Consider the following 18,065-nt stretch of genomic DNA (forward strand, 5'->3'; position numbering starts at 1 on the left):
GTGTATATATGTCAATCCCAATCTCCCAGTTCATCCCACCACCACCACTCCCCCCGTCATTTTCCCCCCTTGGTGTCCATATGTTTGTTCTCTACATCTGTGTCTCTATTTCTGCTCTGCAAATGGTTCATCTGTACCATTTTTCTAGGTTCCATGTATATGCGTTAATATACAATATTTGTTTTTCTCTTTCTGACTTCACTCTGTATGACAGTCTCTAGATCATCCACATCTCTACAAATGACCCAATTTCGTTCCTTTTTAAGGCTGAAAAATATTCCACTGTATGTATATACCTCATTTTATTTATGCATTTATCTATTGATGGACGCATTTGGGTTGCTTCTGTTTTTTGACTACTGTAAATTTTGCTGCTATGAACACGGGTGTACACATTATCTCTTCAAGTACCCACTTTAAGTTCTTTTGGGTATATACCCAGAAGTGGAATTGCTGGATCATATGGTAATTCTATACATAATTTTTTGAGGAATTGCTGTACTGTTTTCCATAGTGGCTGTACCATTTTATATTCCTACCAGTAGTGCACACGGGTCCAGTTTCTCTACCTCCTCACCAGCACTTGGTTTTTCTGGTTTTTTAATGATAGCCATCCTAACAGGTATGAAGTGGCATCTTCATACTTGTTAAACATTCGTATGCCGTCCTAGTCCAAGTTTTGAAATGAGTATAACCAGAAGTGGTATTTCTACATCAAATTACTCTTTTGAGGAAGAAGTTTAGAATTATTACTGATAACCCCACCCCCACACACACATATAGAAATCAGAAAGTTTGGGCATTATAATAACCCCAATGAAATTTATGTAACTAGTTGCAAACTGCTTTTGCTTATGAGAGGGGAAAAATAATATTCCTTATTAGTTCAAAGACTATCCTTGAAACTAATGCAGAGAAATTCACTGAAAACTCAGTTGGCTTGAAGTTGGTATATATGTGTCTTTAAGTAGCTAAGCATAGGAATTGCAGACAGTAAGTGAGGAGTATTCCCCTTTCTGAATTTAACTGGAGAAATTTGTCTCTACTATAAAATTCTTTTTTTTTTTTTTTTTTTTTTTTTAGCTGCACTGTGCGGCATGTGGGATCTTAGTTCCCCAACCAGGGATGGAACCCGTGCCCCCTGCAAGGGAAGCATGGATTCCTAACCACTGGACTGCCAGGGAATTCCCGTCAACTGTAAAATTCTTTAAAAGTTTCATGAATTCATGTGATTTGTGATGTCAGATCTGAAATTGCTTATTTAAAATTGAACATTGCACAGACCAAAGGCAGAGGTTCTAGTTTTTTGTTGTTTTTGTTCTTTTGTGGTACACGGGCCTCTCACTGCTGTGGCCTCTCCCGTTGCGGAGCACAGGCTCCGGATGCGCAGGCTCAGCAGCCATGGCCCACGGGCCCAGCCGCTCCACGGCATGTGGCATCCTCCCGGACCGGGGCACGAACCCGTGTCCCCTGCATCGGCAGGCGGACTCCCAACCACTGCGCCACCAGGGAAGCCCAGAGGTTCTAGTTTGATCTGATGATTAACTCTTTCCTGTAGTGATAGAGCAGTGCCTTTACTGGTCATTTACTGTTGTATTATACTCATCTACTGTGGAGCTGGAGCTGGGAATAAGGACCTTGGTTAAAGTAAGTTAATCTTGGCAAGCAGTATAAGCAAGGACTCCAGAGCTAAACTCTCTGGCTTTGAATCCCAGCTCCTTACATTGTGAGCTTGAACAAGTAAGCTTTTCTAATGCCTGTTTCCTCGTGTATGAAATGGGTAATAATCTACCTCATGGAATTGTTGTGAGGGTTAAAAGAGTTAATACATGAAGTCCTTGGTACGGTGTCATAGTAACTGCTTAGTAAGTGTTGGGTGTTGTGATAATCATAGTGACAATGGTGATGACTGCTGCTTCTAGAAAGCCTAGTTAACGTTATCAGGTTGTTGGTCTACTGGAAGTCCAATGAGCATTAAAGATTAGAGGGATAATCAAATCAGTGGTGTTTATTCTTTGTGATTTTTCCTCCCCCGATCTCTAAATGATTTGGACATCATTCTCGAAGTCCTAGCCATAAAGAAATATTCAGATCTTTTAATGAGAGTTTTCTTTGGTGCTGCTTTTAGACAGACCCTAGAAATAAAAAAATCTTTAAGCCATTTATTATAACATTCTTTCGATTCTCAGGCTAGATGAACTGCAGAAGCAACTACAGGAAGACATAAGGCAGGGCCGAGGCATTAAATCTCCAGTCAGAATTGGCGATCAAGACAGTACAGATGATGAAGATGGCCTCTTAGAAGAGCACAGGTATGTGGGGAATATAGTAAATAACTGTATAATATCTTTGTAAACAGTGGTGTATCATAACTAGACTTATCATGATGATCATTTTACAATGTATAGAAGTACAAAATCAATATGATGTTGTGTAATAGGAACTAACAGTGTTGTAGGTCAGTTATACTTCAAAAAACAAACTCAAAGAAAAAGATCAGATTCGTGGTTACCAGAGGCAGAAGGTTTGGGGCAGGGAGGGATTGAATGAAGGTGGTTAAAATGTACAAACTTCCAGTTATAAGATAAATAAGTACTAGGGATGTCATGTACAACATGAGAAATATAATTAACACTGCTTTATGTTGTGTATGAAAGTTGTTGAGAGAGTAAATCCTAAGAGTTCTCCCCACAAGAAAAAGATTTCCTATTTCTTTAATGTTGTATCAATATGAGATGGTGGATGTTCACTAAACTTGTGATAATCATTTCATGATGTATGTAAGTCAAATCCTTATGCTATATATTTTCAACTTAAACAGTCTGTATGTCAGTTATACCTCAATAAAACTGGATAAGTAAATAAAATCAGAGGAAAAAAGAGCACAGGTACAGCATTTTTCATGATGTATGCTGTATTAAAAATACATTTTAAAATTTTGTTTTCGTAAAATAAATGAGCCATTGACGGTTATTTACTCTGTGAATAATCTATGGTGGGTTTTTAATCCATCTGGGGTGGATTTGAAAGGCAGATTTTAAGGCCAAGTTAGATTTTTTGTCTTTTCTCCTTTTCACACAGACACATTTAGTGGCTTTGGACTATAAATATTCAATACTAGCAAAAAGTGGGAGAGCAGAACATGTGTTCTCATGTTCATCTTCTAATGTGGGATTAATAGTGGTCCTAAGAAAAGGGTTTTTTGCACCCAATCTTCAAATACAAAATTATATGCAGTATAACTGTTCAGTATTCAATAACTTCTTTTTTTCAGAGAATTTCTAAAGAAATTTTCAGTTACAATAGATGCTATTCCTGATCATCATCCAGGCGAAGAAATATTTAATTTCCTTAATTCTGGAAAAATTTTCAATCAGTATACCTTGGATTTAAGAGACTCTGGTTTTATCGGACAAAGTGCTGTAGAAAAGCTTATTCTTAAGTAAGTAGGAAAATAGACATTTAACTTTTTCTTGTATAAAAATTGAAAGGTTTCTGACTGATGTAATCTTCTGAAAGGTTAATTTCTATTCTGACCTATCCAGTTTCCTCATCCTCTTACTTATTACTGTTGCTCTTTGTGTTTTATTATTTAGTTATAGGAAGCCGTGTAAGATAGTCGCTTGGCATATTACATGCCTTTATTAGTTAGGGTTAAGATCAGTATCTAGTAACAGTGACTGTCAAAATAACAAGGCTTAGGGAGGCGCAAGAGGGAGGGAATATCAGGATATATGTATACATATAGCTGATTCACTTTGTTATATGGCAGAAACTAACACAACATTGTAAAGTAATTATACTCCAATAAAGATGTTAAAAATAAATAAATAAAATAACAAGGCTTAAACAAGAAGTATATTTCTTTCTGATGTGGAAGAAGTTCAGAGGTAGGAAGTCCAGGGCTGGTGTTTCACCGTATAATCTTTCTTCCCCACCATCCTTAGCACCTGGTTGCTTCAGGTGCTACTGGAGCTCCAGCCTTTAAATTCCCAGAAACCCCACACAACATTTCTACTTATGGTTAGTTGGGTAGAACTTAGTCAACATGGCCACACCTAGCCACAAGGAAGGCTGAGAAGTGATTTTCATTTCAGGCAGCCAGTGTGCCCAGCTAAAAACCCCAGGGTTCTGTTACCAAGAGGAAAGACAAGAATAGATGTTGGGATTAACAGTCTCTACCACAGTACCCAAACTGGTCTAATTTCTCTCAGTACGTGATAGCTCAGATCCAGACAGATCACATTAATTGTGGTGCTAAGTTTTATGGAAGTACAAACCCAGTCTGGCAAAAGCAGATGATGCTCTGAGACTTGATAGGCTCTTCGACACTGCCAGCTACTGTAGATTTGTCCACCAGATAAATCTGGAGCCAAGCCAACAGATTGGTTCAGCTTTAGGCCACTGATTGAATTTCTAATGAGTAACCCATCCACATTGGGGTAGAGTCCACCTCCACGGACTACGATGGTTTGCTTGCTCATTTCCCTGATTATGTCAGATGTGGTGGTAGAAGTTTCTTGCCATGAAGATAACAGTCATATTGATTTCACTGTATTTTTTCAGATCAGGAAAAACAGATCAGATTTTTTTGACAACACAAGGCTTCCTTACCTCTGCTTATCACTATGTCCAGTGTCCTGTACCTGTGTTAAAGTGGCTGTTTCGGGTAAGAGAAATATTTGGGGGGTATAGTTGCCTCTTTCTATATTTCCCAGTCAAAAATAAACTTTTAAAATATAATCTTATTTGCACATTACTAGAGAAAAAATCTAGCATATCAAACCCATGATTTTAGTGGGCTAGAATGAAGCAAAAAGAGTCAGTATAAAGAGATTATAAAAGAAATGCTGGGCTTCCTTGGTGGCTCAGTGGTTGAGAGTCCGCCTGCCGATGCAGGGGACACGGGTTCATGCCCCGGTCTGGGGAGATCCCACATGCCACGAAGCAGCTGGGCCCGTAAGCCATGGCCGCTGAGCCTGTGTGTCCGGAGCCTGCGCTCCACAACGGGAGAGGCCACAAGAGTGAGAGGCCCGCGTACCGCAAAAAAAAAAAAAAAGAAATGCTGGGGGGCTTCCCTGGTGGCACAGTGGTTGAGAGTCCGCCTGCCGATGCAGGGGACACGGGTTCGTGTCCCGTCCGGGAGGATCCCACATACTGCAGAGCGGTTTGGCCCATGAGCCATGGCCACTGAGCCTGCACGTCCGGAGCCTGTGCTCCGCAACGGGAGAGGCCACAACAGTGAGAGGCCTGCGTAACGCAAAAAAAAAAGAATTGCTAATGCAGATAGTGTGCAGGATAGGCAATAATGCTAGTTGTGCCTAAGTCGTTTCATCACACTGGTAAATCACTATTGTAGTTTGCTTTAGAAGAAGTCTTCTAATGCTTGTGTACCTGGGGGGATTTTTTTCTACCTTTTCCCCCCTATTTTTGTGGAGGTGCCTACATACATTTTTAGGATTTGACTTGTATACTGATATTTCCCCATTCATAACTGGGTGCGGGGAGCGCAAATCCAATTGAATATTTCTTTTCCCCATTTGTATTTAACTTTTAAATGCACTTAAATAAATAATTTTGTATTATCTACATGATAACTTTATAAATATCAGTGGTATCAGAGAACTGTAACTACTCTATATATGTGAAGTGAGAAGTGGGAAAAATATATGCGGTTTCTATTCTGGGCTTTAAGGTTACATTTCAAAGAATCTCATATTTGCAAGAGCTATATATTCCAATATAGTTTTTCATTCATTTTTCATATAGCTGCCATGTTTGAGTGCCAACTGTGCCAGGTGCTGGAGAGAACAGCAATTTAAAAAATCAGTGTTTCTGATTTCATGAAACCCACATTCTAGTATAGAGGAGATAGACAATAAACAGGTGTGTGTATGTTTATAGATATGTCAGATGGTAAATGGGAGAAGGGCATTCTAGGCAGAGAGAATGACAGGTGGGACAGACTGTGGGGCAGGAGCATTTGCTTCCAGTTGTTAGGAGCTCACTACTTGGATCCCAGTGATTTTTTTTTTTAAACAGTCCTAATTAAATCAAAATTTGCCTCCAAATGGTTTTTTAAGTAGTAGTACTAATTATCTTTTCTATAGCTTCCCACAGTATGCCTCATCTGTCTAACAGTCCTTCAGTTAAACAACTATCATGACCCTCATTACTCCCCACACTAAACTTTCTCGAGTCACTAAATATCCAGTCCCTTTACTGATCACCTTTCTGAATGACCTTTAGCTTGTCAGTTTCCCTCCTAAAGTGTTCCTCCTTCCCCCCAGTAAATGAATATATGCTCCAGATAAGGTCTTTCCTACCAGCAGTTTCCAGCAAGGCTCTTACGCATCTACCCCCGCCCCCACATATTTGTTTATTGTGATTCAAAACTTCATTTGTTGTCACACCAGGACTTCATTATTCTCTAATTATGTAATATATCTTTTCTTAAACTTACAAGTAGGACTTTGCATTTATCTGTTTTCATCTTGTTGGTGAGGGCCCATCATTATAGCCTTTAAAACCCTAATGATGACATACAAGCATATCTTCATGTAAGCAGCTTTTTATACTCTTTATATTCTTTGAAAAGCAAACTAATAATCATTTGTTAAGTGCTTTTTCTGTGTAAGACACTTTGTCTCATTTCTCCTTTTCAATTCCAAGTCCATTTTTCATGATGGAGAGACTTACCAACTTACAAGTTTTTTTTTTTTATAAAATATATCAGAATTCATTTTAATGCTATAGTCCTGATAATTTGAAATTTAATTGTAATGTAATTGAAATGTTTGCATCTTAATGATTTTATCATGTGTCTAAACATAGTTGACCAGAAAGACAATGTGAACAGAATATGTGCTGTTTTATAACTTTTTTTTTTAGGTAACAAATTATTGAGTATTTTCATCTCAGTATAGACATGTTATCATTCTTTTTAATGGCTTTATATTGTAATAGTAATAGTATTCCTTTGTAGTGCTGTACCATGATTTATTTATTTAACCCAATCTCAATTGACAGACATTAGATTGTTTTATATGTATGTATGTATCTCTTTACATATTTATTTAGCTTCACGTACTGTAATGCCCACCTTAAAATTCATCACCCCCCACAAAAAGATTCTTATGCAGAACTTGTCCTGTGTCCAACATGGCTTTGAATGGTGCTGCCCCTAGTGGCAGAGTGTAATGACTCAAACATCATAGCAAAGACATTTTTTCACATAGGTTGACTTGGAAATGACTCAAGTTATATGCCTGATTGAAACCAGAGTTTGGGCTGTTCACCCTTATATTTTAGATTTAAATTTATTATAATCATAATCCATGGTTTCACAACAAAAGAGAAATAGAAATACACCATGTTTTTCTCTATAAAACCACTTTAAAATAACTTTCAATATGTTATGATTTTTTAACGTCTTTTAAACTTGAGATTTTGTTCCCAAAAAGTTGTCTTGTAAAATTACATTCATTATATGCTTCTGTATATAAATTCCTGTACGTTAAAAAGGCTGAGTAGGGCTTCCCTGGTGGCACAGTGGTTGAGAGTCTGCCTGCCGATGCAGGGGACACGGGTTCGTGCCCCAGTCTGGGAAGATCCCACATGCTGCGGAGCGGCTGGGCCTGTGAGCCATGGCCGCTGAGCCTGCGCGTCTGGAGCCTGTGCTCGGCAACGTGAGAGGCCACAACAGTGAGAGGCCCGCGTACCGCAAAAAAAAAAAAAAAAAGGCTGAGTAGATCAAAGTGTAAGGACAATGATTTTGCATAAATATTACCAAATGACTTCACAGTTTTTACCAAATTACACTCATACTGGACATACTCCCTCTTTCCTAGTACTCTTGTGAAAACTGGGTATTATGAAAACTCTTAATCTTTACCAGTCTTGAAGTCAGCTGATGATATCATGTCATTTTTCTTTGCATTTCTTTGATTACTAGTGATACTGAATAGCTCTTAAAAATATACATTGGTCTATTAATTTGTATATTTGTATCTTTTCAAATATTTTTACTAGTTTGTGGTTTGATTTTTGCCTGTGATGTGATCAATTTAGTAGCCTTCTCCTTTATGGTCTTTGGGTTTCATGGCATAATATGAACTAGAAAGGTATTTTTGATAGTTTTTAAAGTTATATTTATCTAATTGTAGATGAAAGTTGTAAAAAAGAAAAATCAGCATGTTAGAATGGAAAGGGCTCTGACTTACAAATCAGACCTGGATTTAAATTCCAACTCATGTATTATGTTGGGTGGAGTATGTTCATCTCTCTGAGCCTCTTTGCTCTTTCTTCTCTCTTAATACTCTATCATTTATCTACTTTGGCAGATGATGTCAGTTCATACAGACTGTATTGTGTCTGTGCAGATTTTAAGTACATTAATGGAAATAACAATAAGAAATGGTGAGTAGATAAATTTATTGAGATTAACAGTGTGAATTATTGGTTGCTTTGTACATGAACTCTTTTGTATTACTAAACAATTAGGATATTTGGACATATAGAATAAAAAATTATTTTTGTAATATAAAGACTTTAATAATGAAATGAAACTCCAATAAAAAATGAGTGCATTTTTCTAGTTGCATTGAGAAAAAGGGTATAAGATCTTGCAAGTGGCATCCCTTACCTAATTTTTACCAAGACATAGCTTACTGTGCTGAATAAGTGGAAATAGTTGCAAGTTTATTTAGCCAATTAACTTTCATGGCTTTTTGGTGAGCAACAGTATTGTACTGATTATGCACTGAGAAGATTGAAAGTATCCACTGCAAAACTATGACACTTGAATTCTTACCTGTGAGATCCCTTATAATGAAACAAGCATTGTGATTTACCTTTTTCACTTGTGTTAAGGCTTGGGACTATATAGGCACTGAACATGGTAAAATCTTTGTGTTAGCAGTAGTTGGTTTTTCACTGTTGTTATTTTCCAGTCTTCTGAAAATGTTCCTCCTGAGTTACACCCTTTTATCCATCACTTGCAGATATTTTGTTCATAAATGTCATTTCCTTCACATTTATTTGAAAATCTGTAATTCCTATATGATCATTCTAAATAACTATATGGTTAACATATCATTACCAGCTGCCATTTCTATAAAATCATAGTAATAATCCATGTTTCATGTGCAGACTGTCATCTTGCAACTATGGGTTTGTGAACCCAGGATTTGGGATAAAATATTTTCTTCTGTTAACTAGATACCTTCAGTGATTCACCAGTTTGGCCTTGGATCCCATCATTGTCTGATATAGCTGCTGTGTTTTTCAATATGGGAATTGATTTTAAATCTTTGTTCCCTCTGGAGAATCTTCAGCCAGACTTTAATGAAGATGACCTAGTGTAAGTGTTCTTTTCATAATTAACTCCAAAAATTGTCTTTTAAACAATTTATATATAAACAGTTAATATTCATTTGATAAATTCAGTATTCATGCTTGATTTTTTTTAAAACTTAAAGTTGAAACGGATCTTGAATTAGATATATTCTTAACATCTAACTTAATCTAAATGCCATCAGCATGTTTAACAGGGAAGAAATGGGGACATTTTTTAAATTAAAAAAAATTTTTTTAAATAAGACTGCCTATTGTTGTTTACCATTATTTTGGAGCTACTGGCCAAAACAATTAGACAAGAAAAAAAAAGAGATATAAAGATAGGAAATTAGTTGGTGAAAGATTCATTATTTGCAGAAAAAGTGATTTAATGTATACATAGAAGCCTAGGAATCAACTGAAAAGCTATGGCAAACCAGTAAGAGAATTTGGTATGGATGCCAGGGTACAATGTTAATAAAGAGAAATTAGTAACCTTAAGGTATATGAACTGTAGCTAGTTAAAAGATACACTTCATTTGCAATAGTAAGAAAAATATATTAAATACCTTGGAATAAACTTAAATAGAAGTGTGTGTGTGTGTGTGTGTGTGTGTGTGTGTGTGTGTGTGTGTGTAAACATTACTAAGAGACAAAAAAGAAGACCAGATAGGAAAATTCAGCATCATAAATACATTAGAGCTACCCCTGAGGTAAACTGTGAACTTGATGAGATCCTAATAAGAAATGAAACTAACACAACATTGTAAATCAACTATACTCCAATAAAATTAAAATAAAATAAAGAAATGCCAGTCAGATTTTTGTGGGGACGAGGGGAGTTGGGACTCTACAAGTGATTCTAAAGCCATATAGAAAAAATACCCAGGAAAGTTTTGAGAAAGAAGAGTTATGAGGTGGGACTGACCTTAGCAGATAATAACATGGGACAAATGCAGATAGATATTCATAGCTCCATCAGTGGAACAAAATAAGTCCAGGGCCAACTATACTTTATACGAGGATTTTGACTTTGCGGCAAGTGGGTGCCCCGACCCCTGCATTGTTTAAGGGTCAAGTGTAGGGACTTCCCTCGTGGCACAGTGGTTGAGAATCCGCCTGCCAATGCAGGGGACACGGGTTCGATCCCTGGTCTGGGCAGATCCCACATGACACGGAGCAGCCAAGCCCGTGCACCACAACTACTGAGCCTGCACTCCTAGAGCCTGTGAGCCACAACTGCTGAGCCCGCATGTCACAACTACTGAAGCCCACGCACCTAGAGCCCTTGCTCCACAACAAAGAGAAGCCACCGCAGTAAGAAGCCCATGCACCGCAATGAGGACCCAACACAGCCAAAAATAAATAAATACATATATACATACATACAAAAAAAAGGGCAAAATAGGGTCAACTATATAAGAATGGAACTCTGGTCACAAACAAAGGCTTAATTTCAAATTAATAAAAAGATCAATAACCTATTAGAAAAATGGGCAAAGGAAATAGGCAGAAAAAGAAAAATTAAAACAGTTCTTAAACTTTATGAGAATATTCTCATCTTCACTTTTTCAAAAAAAAAAAAGCAAATTTTTGTTACTTGGTATATCCAGAACCAAACTCTTCATCTCTCCATTTCTTTCCACCCCATACAGGATCCCTCCTTGTTGCTCAGATATAACCTGTATCTGAAAATATGTTGGATAGCAAATTTTCACATAAAGAGTATAGTCCATCATCCATCCTATTCCATTTAAATAGGAAAAATAATGCTTTCTCAGACCGTTCAAAAACCCCAAACATGACCAAAATACTCAAATACCTATATTTAGAAAGTTAAAATACTATTTTATTATTTAACATTTAATGAACTGAATAGTGTGTGGTGAATTTTTATGTTGTATGCAACAGATTTGTTTTCCTTTCTTCACTGTAGTGAACAGGTACTGTAGTGGAAATAGTGAAATAAAGATATATAATTATTTCATTAAGACATAATAAATGCAAATAATATTTAGCAAAATTGTTTTTTTGATTGATTATTTACCAACTGAAGAGTTGCCTCAGTCAGGTTTGGGAGCCGGGATATGGTGGCTGTAAGTCACCACCATTGCTGTGTAGTGGTAGGCAAAGATGAACACAGGTAAGCAAGGGTAAGCTGGTGAAGGAATCAGCGAAACATAATCAAATACCTGTTTAAACAACATGAGCACGAGAGTGAATTCTGTTGAAATATCACAACTGACTCTTCTCACTAGGACTCACATGCAGCTTATCCATTTTTGCTGGTATATATGTGCATGTTCACAGTAGCAAGTTGCTATCCAAATGGGAGGTTTGGAGTGAAAAATGTTTAAAGGTTGTTAGAGTAAATATTCAGGTGGGGAGAGTAAGATGTTAAAGGATACTAGGACAGTTCTTTTCTTTACCATTATTCTGCAGGAAATACAGACCTAGTCCTAACCTCTTTCTAGTCTGTATTCCATCAGTTGTCACATCCCTGTGTTCCTCTTCCTCTACCTATCTCACAACTATTCTTGCCTTTTCATTCCCGGTGTCAGTCTAACTCAGATCCTCGTTTCATGCCTAGCCTGGCAAAAATCTCCTTTTCCGTGGGGGCTTTCCACCTCCAAGATATTTATTCCTTTCATTGTTACAGGATTCCTTTTATGAAAGCTTTTTTCTCCACTAGTAAACCTTTACACCTGTATTTAAGACTCTACAGTTGACTCTGACCTGTTTTCTGTTTTGTTCACCCTGTTGTTCTAACCAAATTGATTCTGTTGCTGTTCCTCCACATTAGCCATTGCTGCATGGGATCTTCCTCATGCTAGTCCCTCACCTCCATCCTCAGTGTCTGCTCACCAAAATTATCTGTCTCACTTGTTGAAGCACTGTTTTTATAAGAGTAGAATTACGAACATTACATATTGTTTACTATGTGCCAGACATGGTTCTGGGGGCTTAATATAGAGTACTTCATTTAATAGTCACTACAACTACTAGATAGTTTTTTCATTCCCATTTACAGGTGAGTGAGGCACAGAAAGATTAAGTAACTTGCCTGAGGTTGTATAGCTAGGAATGGACACAGGACTACTGAGCAGATATTTTAAAAAATAAAGTTCTTCCCATGTAGTTATAGGAGTATCTCTAAGACATATTAAATGAAGAAAGAGAGGTGCACAACAGAGTGTATAGTATGCTACCATTTGTATTAAAGCAGTGGGGAGTGTATTCATATTTATTTATATGTATATAAAATGCCTGTGGGAGGAAGGACTAAAACTAGTACTGATTGTCTGTGAGGAGGGGAAATGAGTGGCTGAAGGCCTAGACTGGGAGGACAATTCTCTTCAGCACACTGTGCCTTAATTTCTTTTAACTTTTTTTTTTAACCATATGAAAGGGTTATTTATTCAAAAAAAATAAAACAAGAAAATATTATCTATGTTTTGTAGGCCAAATTCATGTGTCTCCTCTTCCATGAACCTTCACTGATTCCTCAACCAAAATTGGGGTGCTTAGAATTGTTTATATTGCTGTGGAAGTTTTGTTGGGCCACTTATGAGGCCTTTAAATATTATGAGTTCTTTGTAGTCAGAGCCACCTTCTACATAGCTCTCTGACACCAAGAGCAACAGAGAGAACGCCTCATAAAAAGTAGCTGTTTGGCCTTTCTCACCTTCTGAGGTGGCCCCCACTCTGTCTGTGGAGTGTGTTTCTCTCTAAATAAATCCATTTCTTACCTTAAAAAAAAAAAAAAGTAGCTGTTCAAGGGAAAACTAATGCATAGAAATAGAAATCAAATTTACCTGGAGTGGAGATAGCCGATTGACTCGGATCTGACATGAAGGGACTTTTGAGGTATTATAGAAATGTTCTGTTTCTTGATTTGGATGGTGGTTACACTAGTATACATATCATCAAAATTTTAAATGTGTGTATTCCTTTTATTGTATGTAAATTATACCTCAGTAAAACTTTTGTTGTTCAGTACTTCTCACAGTTTTGTGCATAATTTCACATTGTTTTTATTCACTCTTCCATAGTTCTGAAACACAGATGACACTGGGGGTGAAAGGAAGTGAAGATTCTTCTTGTAAGCCAATATTTTCATCTCTCCCTGAAACCAACATTTTAAATGTGGTCAAGGTAGGAGAAAACTCTTTTTTGTATGTCTTTAGCACAGAGCTGGAACCACTTAGTTTTTTGCTTAATGGTTTTAAAACAAAATCAGGGACTTCCTTGGTGGTCCAGTGGTTAAGACTCCACGCTCCCGATGCAGGGGGCCCAGGTTCGATCTTAGGGAACTGGATCCCCTCAGGACGCATTGAAGATCCCGCACACAGCAACGAAGATCCCGTGTGCCACAACTAAGACCCAGCACAGCCAAATTAAAAAAAAAAAAAAATTCACTAGTGTTTTACCATGGGATTTCTAGTCTCTGAAATTTCTTAGCAATAATGTTCATATTAAAGGTTGTTTTTGCTGTTTTATTTATTTATTTTTTGTTTTGTTTTTTGGCCGCACTGTGCGGCATGCGGGATCTTAGTTCCCTGCGTGGAGTCTTAACCACTGGACCACTAACCCTGACACAAACCAGGGAAGTCCCTTATTTTTGTTTTAATATTAGGAACGAAAGGGAACTTTGAATCAGAGTTATGTGATTAAAATAGTTCTAGGAATACCTTTACCAAGAAGCTTTTTGCTACTAGTAGTTTTGAAACCAGTAATTTTTTAGAATTAGAATATATGAAGAAAAAAATTGTAACTTACAGTATAACTTAGTGACCAAGAATTAATAACAGTGTTAAAACATTTTTAGTGGCTGAATCAAATCAATGATATTGAACTGTTAAGAAAATTTTGAAAATTAAAAATGGGGAAGAAGATACTTATCAAGTCAACTATTAACATGAGTATTTCTTGCCTTATTCCTAGACAACTGATGTTTCAATTTCTATATAGTTCTCTTCTGCATTTTTTGTTAAAAAGTTTTTATAATTAAACTCTTCAAGCAAAATATATCTCCTTAAGTTGTTTTGTCTCTGATATGTGTCAAAGTTTCTAGGCTTGTGTACATCTATACATCCGGAAGGTTACCAGGATTGTGAAATAATGTTACTGATTTTAATGTTGTTTAAAATGAGTCTGGAAAAACAACTGAAACAGATTCCTCTAGTAGACTTTCAAAGCCTCCTGATAAACCTGATGAAAAACATCAGAGATTGGAATACAAAGGTAACATTACTTAAAATTTTAATATTGTTTTTTGTATAGCATCACAATTTGACTTTCATAGTGCATGCAGAATTGAAAGTTTGTAACCTCAGTTAAGGTGCTCAGCAGATGAAAAATAAACTGAAGAAACGACTATCTGTGCTGGCACTGTATTTAAATTCATGAAACTGAATCTTTTCTAAAACTGCAGTTAATTCATTCCACAAAAAATGTGTTATGTTTACTGGGGATTTACTGTGGGCCGAGCATTAATGCAGGTGCTAGAGATAAAGCTGTGAAGAAGACAAAGCCCTTGCTCTCCCAGCACTTCTATTCTAGTCAAAGGGTTAGGTTATAAACAATGTAAATGTAGATTATAATATCACGTTAAGTTGTAATAAGTGCTACAAATTACAATAAAGCAGGACAAGGCAGGGATGCTCTACTATTTCATATGAGGCAGTTAAGGAAGCCCTTTCTGAAGTGACCTTTGAACAGAGACCTAAATGAAATGATAGAGTGAATCATACATAACAGCAAGAAGTTGAGTTGAATTTCTGCAGCCATTGGTGGTAAACATGTATAGTTTTTGTTAGGTTTTTTTAAATTATATTTTTCAGCCTTTTTTGGTGGAAAATGTCAAACATGCAAAAGTAGAGAGAAGAGTTTAATGAACCCCTAAATACTTATCACCCAACTTCAACAATTATCAAGACATAATCAATCTTATCTCATCTCTTACCCTCATCCCATACTTCCCTTCCCTACTCAGGGATTATTTTGAAGCAGTTCTGTTAGACTTTAAATACTGGAATAGTTGATTCCTAAAATTCAAGAAATCCCAAATCAGGAACATGTATTATCTTGTGCAACTCTCATTATATACCTTTGGAAACTGGTATGTGTACTTAGACTTTATTCTTCAAAGGACTGTTTAAATACAGATAGATATGATGTAGCACAAAACACAAAAGCCAAATGAAATTCTGGTAAATGTATCTATTCAGTCTATTCTAGAGTTTAAGATAAAACTGAATATGTGGGGGCTTCCCTGGTGGCGCAGTGGTTGGGAGTCCGCCTGCCGATGCAGGGGACATGGGTTCGTGCCCCGATCCGGGAGGATCCCACATGCTGCGGAGTGGCTGGGCCCGTGAGCCATGGCCCGCTGGGCCTGCGCGTCCGGAGTCTGTGCTCCGCAACGGGAGAGGCCACAACAGTGAGAGGCCCACGTACCGCAAAAAAAAAACACTGAATATGTGTACTCCATGCTGTTTCTAAAAATGAATGCTCTTTTTATAATAATGCTTCATTAAGAAGGGATGTGGGTGATCTGTTAGATATTTGATTCCACTGACCTATTTGAAAAATCTTGCTCACTGTTTGTTTTCAGGTGCCTGAACTCTGTCTGGCCATAAATGAACTCTCCAGTCATCCCCACAACCTTCTGTGGTTGGTACAGCTGGTCCCTAACTGGACATCACGTGGAAGGTATTGAAAAGTGAGAATTAAACACTAAGAAAAATGTATGTTTACATTAATGAAATGCTTTTAGGTCCTTTATTTCCTTTAATCATTCCTTGAATGTTAAATCAGAGTCTTTTATTTCATTTCATATTCAGTTGTGGGAAAAGGCATTGACAGCCTGATTCTGATACTTAGATCAGTTTGTAATATTCTTGATGTTTAATTTTAGCTTATCTGATGATATAGATGGCATATACCATGAAAATGAATCAGTTTGCTTTTTTTTTTTTTTTTTTGGCTTTAGTAAAAAGAAATCCCAGGGCTTCCCTGGTGGCACAGTGGTTGAGAGTCCGCCTGCTGATGCAGGGGACGCAGGTTTGCGCCCTGGTCTGGGAAGATCTCACATGCCGTGGAGCAGCTGGGCCCGTGAGCCATGGCCGCTGAGCCTGCACGTCCGGAGCCTCCTGTGCTCCGCAAAAAAAAAAGAAATCCCGGCAGTAAAATAGATTTTCTAACAGTAAATCATCAGGGTCAAAGATAAAGGCTCTTAATGGTTTTCCTGAGCTTCAGGCAACTTTAACTTTGTGTACAAATATTTTACATGAAAATTTTACTGTTCTAGTATAGCTTTTATATTCTTGTATAGCCTTCTTTTGAAACATTAGCTATGTTTCGAATTAGAAGAACTTCTTTTTGCAAACTTCATTTGCTTCTTAAGCAGTATTCATTAAACACATTCTAAATACTTTAAAATTCTAATTCCAGGCAACTGAGACAGTGCCTCAGCCTAGTGATTATTTCAAAGCTTTTGGATGAGAAACATGAAGATATCCCTAATGCGAATAATCTGCAGGTATAAATAACATTTTTGTTTTCTTTTAAAAAATGGGAGAGCTAGTGACGTGTAGAGAAAATTGATGGATCCTACGTCAAAAATACTGAGGTTATGGGCTTCCCTGGTGGTGCAGTGGTTGAGAGTCCACCTGCCGATGCAGGGGACGTGGGTTCGTGCCCCGGTCCGGGTAGATCCCACATGCCGCGGAGCGGCTGGGCCCGTGAGCCATGGCCGCTGAGCCTGTGCTCCGCAACGGGAGAGGCCACAACAGTGAGAGGCCCGCGTATCGCAAAAAAAAAAAAAAAAAAATAGATCCTAACTCAGGCATAATACTATTCATGTAATCTTTAGCATGGTACTTAACTAATGAGACCCAGTTTCTTTATGTGTGAAATAGAGACAGTATCACACCCTCTACCAAATAGGATGGTTGTGGACAATTAGATGAATTAATGTATTAAAAGTACTGGGAAAGGGCTTCCCTGGTGGCACAGTGGTTAAGAATCTGCCTGCCAATGCAAGGGACACAGGTTTGAGCCCTGGTCCAGGAAGATCCCACATGCCACGGAGCAACTAAGCCTGTGCGCCACGACTACTGAGTCTGTGCGCTGCAACTACTGAAGCCCGCACACCTAGAGCCCGTGCTTTGCAGCAAGAGAAGCCACCGCAATGAGAAGCCCACGCACTACAACGAAGAGTAGCCCCCGCTTGCCACAATTAGAGAAAGCCTACGCGCAGCAATGAAGACCCAATGCAGCCAAAAATAAATTAAAAAAAAAAAAAGTACTGGGAAAATCGTAATGTGCTATATAAATATGACATTGTTTAATTAGTTCACCTTGTCAATGTTAGTAATTTTATCACAAGATTAGAAATTGTAGAACTGTTAAACATTAATTTCATCTTGTACCTATTTTAATATTAAAGTCTTTAAATTATAGAGCTTAAATGTGGTTGCCCAGTAGTGAATATATCATGTATGAGTGTGTATATGAGTGTGTATAAACATGTCCTATAGAAACCCCACTCTGAGAAGTCCTGAAGGCTTTTTACAAGCATAGTAACTAACACTAATGGGGTTATTCATAGTTGAATCTGAAAACTCAACACAGAACCTGATCTAGATGTGGTGTTCTTGTTTGAACTGCAGTTCAGTACAAGATAATCCGTTAGGTCCTACAGATTAAGAAGAAAAAAATGAATAAGA

General features: G+C 37.5%; 1 protein-coding gene across 1 annotated transcript in view; it reads left to right on the forward strand.

Moving 5' to 3' along the window:
- SLF2 (SMC5-SMC6 complex localization factor 2) overlaps positions 1–18,065 on the forward strand; it is a 39,611-nt gene that overhangs the window by 12,578 nt on the left and 8,968 nt on the right. Inside the window, exons 7-15 of the mRNA XM_060126294.1 lie at positions 2,190–2,312; positions 3,275–3,442; positions 4,567–4,669; positions 8,343–8,418; positions 9,220–9,361; positions 13,389–13,491; positions 14,404–14,580; positions 15,950–16,047; positions 16,789–16,876. Of these exons, the coding sequence (XP_059982277.1) occupies positions 2,190–2,312; positions 3,275–3,442; positions 4,567–4,669; positions 8,343–8,418; positions 9,220–9,361; positions 13,389–13,491; positions 14,404–14,580; positions 15,950–16,047; positions 16,789–16,876 (1,078 nt within the window). The remainder of the gene's footprint in view (positions 1–2,189; positions 2,313–3,274; positions 3,443–4,566; positions 4,670–8,342; positions 8,419–9,219; positions 9,362–13,388; positions 13,492–14,403; positions 14,581–15,949; positions 16,048–16,788; positions 16,877–18,065) is intronic.

This window comes from Lagenorhynchus albirostris, chromosome 16 (assembly GCF_949774975.1).
Source record: "Lagenorhynchus albirostris chromosome 16, mLagAlb1.1, whole genome shotgun sequence".
In the NCBI taxonomy this organism is placed as follows: domain Eukaryota; kingdom Metazoa; phylum Chordata; class Mammalia; order Artiodactyla; family Delphinidae; genus Lagenorhynchus; species Lagenorhynchus albirostris.